The sequence below is a fragment of the Lipotes vexillifer genome, unplaced genomic scaffold (assembly GCF_000442215.2).
Source record: "Lipotes vexillifer unplaced genomic scaffold, Lipotes_vexillifer_v1.1 scaffold443, whole genome shotgun sequence".
Taxonomy (NCBI): domain Eukaryota; kingdom Metazoa; phylum Chordata; class Mammalia; order Artiodactyla; family Lipotidae; genus Lipotes; species Lipotes vexillifer.
In genome coordinates, this window is record NW_006779163.1 from 2,380,314 (window position 1) to 2,389,639 (window position 9,326).

General features: G+C 44.0%; 1 protein-coding gene across 2 annotated transcripts in view; it reads right to left on the reverse strand.

Annotated features, from left to right (window-relative positions):
* Positions 1-7,270: 7,270 nt before the first annotated feature.
* Positions 7,271-9,326, reverse strand: part of PLCG2 (phospholipase C gamma 2) — a 148,804-nt gene continuing 146,748 nt past the window's right edge. The window contains exons 31-32 of one of the 2 annotated variants that reach the window (XM_007452535.1): positions 8,322-8,506; positions 7,271-7,612 (exon numbers count right to left, since the gene is read on the reverse strand). In XM_007452535.1, the coding sequence (XP_007452597.1) occupies positions 7,570-7,612; positions 8,322-8,506 (228 nt within the window). In that variant the 3' untranslated portion in view covers positions 7,271-7,569. The remainder of the gene's footprint in view (positions 7,613-8,321; positions 8,507-9,326) is intronic. The other variant, XM_007452536.1, reaches the window with a different exon arrangement.

Sequence of the window (9,326 nt, forward strand, 5' to 3'; positions counted from 1 at the left end):
AATATGAGGTCTTCCCTACCAATTTGAATACCTTTTCTTTCTTTTTCTTGTCTGACTGCTGTGGCTAGGACTTCCAATACTATGTTGAAAAGAAGTGAGGGTGAGGGTGGGCATCCTTGTCTTGTTCCAGATATTAGCGGGTAGTCTTTCAGCTTTTAAGTATTATATTGGCTGTGGGTTTGTCATGAAAAGCTTTTATTATGTTGAGATGTGTTCCCTCTATACCCACTTTGGTAAGAGTTTTTATCCTAAATGCATGTTGAATTTTGTCAAATACTTTTTCTGCATCTACTGAGGTGATCATGTGGTGTTTGTCCTTTCTTTTGTTGATGTGGTGTATCACATTGATTTGTGTGTGTTGAACCATCCTGGTGACCCTGGGATGAATCCAACTTGGTGTATGACATTTTTAAGTGTTGTTGGATTCAGTTTGCTAATGTTTGGTTGAGAATTTGGGGGACTACATTCATCAAAGATATTGGCCTGTAATTTTTTTTGGTAGTGTCTTTGGTTTTGGTATCAGGGTGATGGTGGCTTCATAGAATGTCTTTGGGAGTATTCCTTCTTGTTCATTCTTTAGGGAGAGTTTGAGGAGGATCGGTATAAGTTCTTTGTAAGCAAGCCTGCGTTTACATTTCTACCAAGCAGAGCAGCACTTCCAATATTTAAAAAAGAAATAAAACACACTATAGAGCTAAAACTACCTTTTCTTATCTCACTCACTGCCTTGCCTCCAGCACAATCATTGTCTTGACTTTTGAATGTTCCTTTCTGTCCATTTGTATACGTTTACCTAGCTATCCATATGTCTGTTACAAGCAATATGTAATATTGTTTTGCATGTAGTTTTTTAAATGTGTATAAATGGTATCACTGGGTATGCGTGGTTCTGCATTTCGCTTTTCTCAAACTGTATTGTTTAAATGCATCCATGTTGTGTATATGTGCTGATCTCCATTCCATTTCACCTCCTTGTACTATTCCATCTTTCAAATAGCCTGCATTTTCCTGCATGTCCTCCTACTAATTTGTGTTGTTCCATTTTTTTTCCTTTGCTATCTTTGAGTGTATGTAGCTCCCTCCTCTCAAATTATAGTTGTGAGATCCATCCATGCTGTTACAGCTCAGTGATTTGTAGTCGCTGTGTTTGCTCCATTGTGTAAAGACACACAGTTTAACAGTTGTGCAGTAGATGGACAGAAGAACTCTTTCAGGTTTCGCCTAGTGTGAATCACAGTACTACAGACAGTCTTGTACATGTCCTTTGGAGGCATAGGTATGCACTTCTAGTAGGTATACAGTTGTCCCTCAGTATCTGTGGGGGACTGGTTTTAGGACCTGCTGTGCTACAATACTCCCAGGATGCTTAAGTCTCATCGTCGGCCCGCCTTATCGGCGGATTTGGCTCCTGCAGATTCAGCCAGTGTGGTATTGGAAACATAGTACATTACCTGAAGTTTTGTTGAATCCACGGATGCGGAACCCGCAGATACTGAGGGCCAACCGTATTTAGGAGTGGAATTGCTGGTCATAGGGTATGCACGTGGTTACCTTCGGCAGAGAGAGTCAAACGTCTTTACAATGTAGTTTGCTACCAATTTACAGAACAACCAGTTGCTCTACATTCTTGCTAGCAATTGATAGTATTGTTAGGCTTTTCAGTTTTTGCCACTCCAGTAAGCAATTAGTGGTATCTTATTGTCTTAATTTGCATTTTCTCTTACAGATAATGAGTAAGCACCTTTTCATTTGCCTATCAGCCATTTGGATGTACTCTTGTGAGGTGCTTATTTATGAAATACACCTTTCCCTAATGGGTCATCTTATTGACTTAGAAGGATGGAGTCACATTTTGACTGAGGTTCTTTGTCAGATAGATTGTTGCAAATGTCTTCTTCCACCCTGTTGCTTGCCTTTCCTTTCTACTAATTATATGTTCTGATAAACAGCAGCTCTGAGCTCTAGCAGAGTCTAATTTTGTCTTCCTTCAGGGGTAGTGCTTTTGGTGTTCTGCTGAAACAACTGCTAAGATTGTAAACGCCTTCTGGAACTGTTACTGTTTTATCTTCTCCATTTTGATTTGTAATCTAACTGGGCTTGTTTTTTTTTTTTTTTTTTTTTTTTTTTTTTTTTTTTTGGCTGCGTTGTGTCTTCATTGCTAAGCGTGGGCTTTCTCCAGTTGCAGGGAGCGGGGGCTACTCTTTGTTGCGGTGCCTAGGCTTCTCATTGCGATGGCTTCTCTTGTTGCGGAGCACGGGGTCTAGGCGTGCAGGGTCAGTAGTTGCAGCACGCGGGCTCTAGAGCACAGGCTTAGTAATTGTGGTGCACGGGCTTAGTTGCTCTGCGGCACGTGGGATCTTACGGGAGCAGGGATCGAACCCGTGTCCCCTGCATTGGCAGGCGAATTCCTAACCACTGTGCCACCAGGGAAGCCCTAATTGGGCTTGATTTTTGTGTGGTGTCAGTAGGGGTCAGATTTCATGTCTATTGGTGATGCTAAAATGAATTTGCTTAATAGATATAAATAAATGGCAAAAGCTGTGAGTACCGACTCACAGCCAATGATCAATTGAGCTTCCCCTGGACACAGTTTGCATTTCTAGGGGCAAGAATCATCTGAATTACTCACAGCGGAAGGTGTAGAATCAGATAATCAGGACAGCTGGTAGCCTAAACATGTATTGTTCTTTGAATTCTCCTTTGAACCAGTTGTAACATTTTCTTGGTTCCTCTGTTAATAAAGGAGTTAAATAAATTTTTGGACATGTGTTCAATTTTATATCTTTATGAGAGTTATGATTTTATGCATTTTTAAAAAATGAACTTTTAGCAGTTCTATTCCTTTGCTTTTTACTCCTCCGTGTTTACCTTCAATTGCAAGGGTTTGTCATAGATTGTTCTGAAGTTTTTGGACCAGGGTGACTCGTCCAGTCATCAGTGGATGAGGGCTGGGGATAAAACAGTTGTAAGGTACACAGTGTGGCTTCCTGCACACGGGACTTGATGACAAGAAAATACAATGGCTGACAGCTCTCCTGTGCCCTATCACTTAGTCGAGAAATACAGGTGTTTTTAGTAACATTATTGCCCCTCTAGCACAGAGTATTCTTCCAAAGACTGACAAATTGCAGAGTGGTCACGTGTTAGTTTTAGAAAGTTGGGTTTCTACATAGAGTGAGCTTTTGCTGAAAGTAAGACCAGTAACCTAGAGAAAAGAGTAAAGGATAGAAAAACAGATTGTTTAAAGAGAATTGTAACTGTACCTGTCTTGTGACTGACCTATTTCTTGTTTTTAGGAGAACAAAAGAAGTGAATAGCATTTAAAAACAATAACAACAAAATGCTTCCGGGTAGATTGCTGTATTCAGTGAGACCAAATTTTATTTTTTAAAAATGTGACACAGCCGTTAAACTTCCACGTTAACAACAGCCAACATTTGTGTAACTCATTCACACGATCTTCTGTGTACACACAAGCACACACTACATAAAAAATAAATTAAGCTTTAATAATGAAACACATTTACTAATGCATCTTCTTAAAGCCTAGCAAAAAGTAAGAAATATGGACACTTCTGAGACAGGATCACTGTGGGAGCTGGCTCTTCAAGAAGAAAATATTTTGAGAATGAAAAGCCTGAGACAAATCACTGAGTATTCTTCAAATGCCAGTTTTGTAATTGTGCACATTTCTTAATCTACTTATTAGCTTTCTGTTGGCAAGAATATAGCTTTTAGGGTTGTCTCCAAAAAGTTAGATGTCACCTAAGTAGAAAGTTCAGCTACATTCCTTCTGAAAATTAAAAGGAGTAGAGCCCCTCTTAGCTGTCCTTCTTATTTCCAAATACGACTCATCCTTAGTGGCCCTAGATCAGCGACTGTAAAATTTTATGTTCAGAGACCTCAGCAGTGAATTTTGAAAACCGGTGTATGCCCTTACACATTTCCAAATTGATGTCTAACATTTTTCATCCTAAATAGTTGCAGAGGACCGAAGTGCCGGCATGTTGTAGATGCTGCAAAATGGTTACATTCCCCTTTAAATTTAGCCAAGAGGCTCTAAGTACAATAGGTGGTAGCCACTACCATCCTTTCAAAAACTTAAACAAGGCAATTTTTTAATGGTAGGAAATGCTACATTTTTCTTTTTTACTCACTGAATTTGTATTTTTATTCTACTTCCCCCGCAAAATTTTAGCCCAATTATTCTTGGCTTTTATGTTGTTTAGTTGCATACCTGTAACAAAATTACATATCCTGGCATCATAAGGCTCTTACATATTTTAAAATTCTTCTGGGCTGAGCTTAATAGAGTGCACATTTTAGTAAAGTCCTAAATAAACACAGTAAAATGTCCTTGGCAATGCATCACTCCAGGAGCCGAAGAAGGCTTCTCCCTCCAACTATTTCATCTCTGTAGAGATTAATATTATCTTTGCTAGAATTGTCACCGTACAGTATCACTTCTATTCTCCCTTTTTGATTTTATGTATGGAAATATTGATGGTCTTTCACACAGATAGATGGGAACAGAAGGAATTATGTGACAGCAGCGTAGCTGAATTCTTCCGACTCCTTCAGAACTACATGCTAAAATCAGTACTCAGAAATCTTGGGTGTTCCTTCAATTTTGTTGAAAGCAAAGAATTGGGAACCACCAGCTTTGCAGAAGGATTTGTATCCTGTTAAGATAAGAGGCTTTCACTTTCCAAACACCATATTTTGATGTTTACATCTTGAGTCATGCTCGACAGTCAGACTGACTATGGGGAAAGATGTTTTCTTCGGTAAGGAGAGAAAAGGGCATTTTCTCGGGCAGATGAATCTTAGGAGAGAGTACAGTAGGAAGGGGAGGATCTGAAAATTGATCCCCTAAAACTAACTCCTTGGGAAGGTCTGGTAGATGGCTAGGGGTAAGACTGGCCCACTTTAAAAATTATTGGCCTTGGGGGCTTAAGTTTAGTTTTTATTTAACTATGTCATAAAGCATATAAATTATTAGATTATGTCGCCTTCCTAATTAATAGAGCAGCAGGTCCTCAAATGTATTCCACTGTAACTAGTCCCGTAAGATGTTTGTTGGCAAAAGGGTTCTCAGATCAAATTTGGGAAAGGGATATTCTACACCCCTCTTCACCGTGCACATTAGAATAGCCAGGTTTTACAGTTGAGAAATTAACTTTCTATAACCTAAATTTCACAAACTCCAATGATCTAACCAGCCTCCTCCATTTATATTTCCACGTAATAACGGATGTGAAGTTCACCATTTCCTTTATCAATTAGAATAAAGACTATTTTACACACAGGCAACCATGGCTTGACTCCATCGATGTTGCTGCCATTTCAGGTTGTTCCTATCAGTCACGATTCTCCTTGACCTGAATTGGCTGTGCTCATTACGTGGCTGTTAAACCACAGTCTCAGCCAGATATTTTATACTTAGGTTATGTGGCATCTGGGCAGGCTCTGATGTCATCTGTGCCCCTCACTTTCTCTCTCTCAACCTAGAGAATCCTACCACCACCAAGAACCAGATTAATGTGTTACCCTATTAAGGGGAGAGTGTAGCGCCAAAGCAAATATTCTCTAATGGTGGATTCAAGTCACTGTAGCACGGAGGAGCAGGAGCCGGTTTTAGGGGAGAGGGTTCTTCCCAGCACCATCGAGAGTATAAACCCTGTCATGTGCCTGCTCTGTCTTTGCATGAGTGTGGCTCGGTATGGATTCTACGAGATAGCAGCTGAAGAGATGCTTAGCTTCTGCCTTCTGTGCTACCGCTTCTTAATGTTTTTTGACCCGGCAGCAGAAAATCCATTTTAAGCAGAAAGGGGATCCTGGTCTTACCTTTTGGCTTTAAAATGGAGTGAGGTGGAAGGTTTATGTCTTTCATTCATCCCTAGCTGAAAACAGGTAATGACATCAGCACCTGAGCTTGTAGAGGTAATGCTGGAGCCAAAAGGGGCTTGTGGCTGGAGGTGCAATAATTAGGCTCCAGTGGCTTCCTGGCCAACAGCCAACGGGGCACTGGCTACAGAGTCTGAAAATTCCCTCCATGCAGCGTTCAATTCAGTGCCTTTTCCATCTAACCTTTCTTGAATGTTGATGTGAACATTTGCTACCATCGGGAATGTTCTTCCCTCAGTTGCTGGCTGCCAAATAAAATAGCAACTCCAACTCAAGCAATAACTAAGTAATAAGAGCAGCCTGACCAAGGTGGGGCTGTTAGGTATACTCAGGGCTTCAAGAAGCACATGGGTAGGTTCCATGAGACCGGTAACCATGGCTTTTTTTTTTTTTCTTTCCTTAATTTTTTTAAGACCTGGAACCCCCAGACTTTGGCACAGTGCTTGGTGTATGGAAGTACTTGATAAACTTGCGTGGAATGGAGGGATGGGGTCTTTTGATGAGACAGAGCGTGGCTGCCTTTAAGGTACTCTCCAGCTAATTCGTGCACGCTAAACCCAGGATAATAAGGGGCGGGCGGAGTGGATTTCTAGGACACAGTTCCATCCAAGTACAGCCACCAGACTGACTGCTGGTTTGTGGCTCCCCAGCAGTCACTTGTTTCCCATAGTTCCCTTTTGTCTCCTAAGTTAGTTCTCAGTTCCCTCTGACCAAGTTGTGGCTCTATGCACCGCTCCCCACCCCCGCACACTATCCTCGCCTTGAAAATGCCTAATTAAAGCATCACACTGTACAAATCATTAAACTGCATCTCAAGATGTAGAGGAGGGTCATCTTGTCCTAGGTGGGTCTGCCCCTTTGTGGGTGACCGAATCTGATATTTTCTGTAGTTTCCTAAGGCTTTGCTCACTGCTCCAGAAAACTGGATAATCCAGAGAGCCTACCCTGTATCACGCCGTTTAAGCGGTGAGTGACCTCTTGCCTGTGGACAGCTGCAGACCCAGAGCTTCCCTGTGGCTATGCAGCCAAGCTCATAAGTGGACAGTGCAGGGGTGAGTGAGAAGCTGGCCGAGCCTTCAGGAGCTCTGATCAGCTCTGTGACTCAGAGAGGCCCCAAGATTTTCACCCTTGACCCCCACTGCCCCAGTCACGAAGCAAGTCTCTGTCTTAATGGATGGGCTCCACCCCCAGCCCCCTGTCGTGTATGGCAGCAGGTCGGTTCAGCCTGCTGGTGGTAGTTAAAGTGCTTTGACCCGGGGCAGGGCTAGGGCTCATCTTCTGTGGAAGTCAGTTACCTGCGTCTTTAGGGGCCAGAGAAGGAATCCTGCTCACTCTACAGGTCGTGCACAGAAGCTCTAACCGATCAAGAGTTTGGTTGCTTTTATTCAGTGAGGTTTGGAACACGAGAGGCCAAATGTGAGCAGGTTTTGGGGGTCCTCTACAGAGACTATAAGTTAAGAAATTGTCCAAGACAAAAAAGTTACCAAGAAATTACCCCAACTCATGCCGCTTGGGCCGACTTCAGAAACGTCATCTCGCTGACAGGCTTGAGGAGAGGATGACCTCACACATGAGCATGTCCCCAGGGTCCAGAAGAGAGCACACAGTCCTACATGCAAACACACGCACACACACGACACCTTGACACGTGGAGCCCGGCTTCTATGAGTAGAACTTGCTGTTGCTGACTCTCTTCTCTCTTAACCTGAAATGAAACAGATTTCACCGTCATCCATTAGTCTAGGACATGGGCCGCGTGCTGAACTCTGACATTTCTCTGTCCACACACGTGCAGGATATTCGGGGCTGGAGGGTACAGGGCAGAATTGGAGAAGTGAGTCCCTGGCAAAGACACGTAACTTCCGTGGGTCTGTTTCCCCACTGGTCATTGTCCTGGGGTCACTGCTACTGTGTAGGTGTGATCAAGATGAAATGAAAGTAACATGGGTAAGGAGTCTCCATGCTGTTTGCAACGGAGGCTGCTGCTGGCGTTTTCTTGACGATAGCTCTTGGTGAAGCAGGACTGTCTGTCTGGCACACTTGGCTGGCCCTCCTTACGCGTCCGTAGCACAATTCAAAGCATCCCTTGTTGCGGAGGGGGAGGGATTCTGTTTCGATTTAGGAACCACTGGACTAGCCCATGCTTGGGAAGTCTGGAAGCGTTCCTTAAACCGTAGTGGTCATGGCTTATTTGCACTCGGACACTCAAGTGTCCCTCTCATGAGGACAGTTCGGCTTAGGGAAGGTGCAGATGCTTAAGCTCTAACTATAAGTGATTGATGGAACAAAGAGTAGAGTCAAGGGTATCAGGATTTCTAAAGATGGAGGCTTTCCCGCAGCCCTGGCCCCGGGGCCCAGCATCACAGTGGCTACAGGGTCTGCGGGCGGGGTTGGGGGGTGGGGGGCTGACCCACCTGCGGTTGCACTTCTCCTGGTACAGCTGCAGCTGGTTCTCGTTGACGTTGAACTCTCTGACCAAGGCATCCCGGTTGGCGCTGCGCAAGTTCTGGTGTGTGTCGTACAGAAAGAGCTGGTTGTTCAGTTCTTCTTGCCGCCTCCGCAGCTGGCGGCAGGAGGAGTAAAGCTCCTCTTCGCTCTCCTGGAGAACAGAGGTGAGAACGACCATGTGGGCACAGTGTCCTCCAAACCAGGATGTGGGGCATGGCACCTGGAGGGTGTGAGGGAAGGGAGCACAGGGCAGACCTGTCAGCTGCTGGGACCTTCCCAGAAAATCTAGGGCCTCTTTTAACCAAAGATAAACTTGCAGTCATTTACTCCACGGGAAGCAAGCAGTTTAGAAACTCTGGTTCTCGAGGAGGGGGAGCTTTATTGTGAAACACTGAAATAACAAATGCACTGCCCACTGATCCTGTTTCTTAATCAAATCTGTTTTTTCGTGGGTCTGTGTCACCTTCTGGCTCTCATCCAAATGCAAAGGCTCTGTGCTTATAGTGGAACACAGCAGGTGAGGCAGAGGGCAGCCTGGGTGGGAGGTAGATTAGTGGTGGCCTGGGGGCTGGATCCAGTGAGTGGAGACAGCTAATGAGCAGGAGTTGCTTTTGGGGTGATGAAAATATTCCCAAACTGGTCATTATGATGGTTACACAACTCTGAATAGACTAAAAACGACTGAACTGTATGCTTTTAAGTGGGTGGAATGTACGGTATACGAATTACAGCTCAATAAACTTGTCACCCCCGCTGTGGCAAAAAGAGGCAGGGAAACATTAGGCTATACCCCCAGAGATGGGCTTGTCACTCTGGCCAGTAACGACGACTCCCCTGTCACCGCTGCCCCCAGGCGTGTGACCGCAGCCAGGCAGATGGGTAGCAGCCCTGGGCCTCCGGTCAGTGCTCTTGGTAAAAAGCAAGTTTCTTTTCTTGGGGATCGGTGGAAAGAGTGATGATTGTTTCCAGTT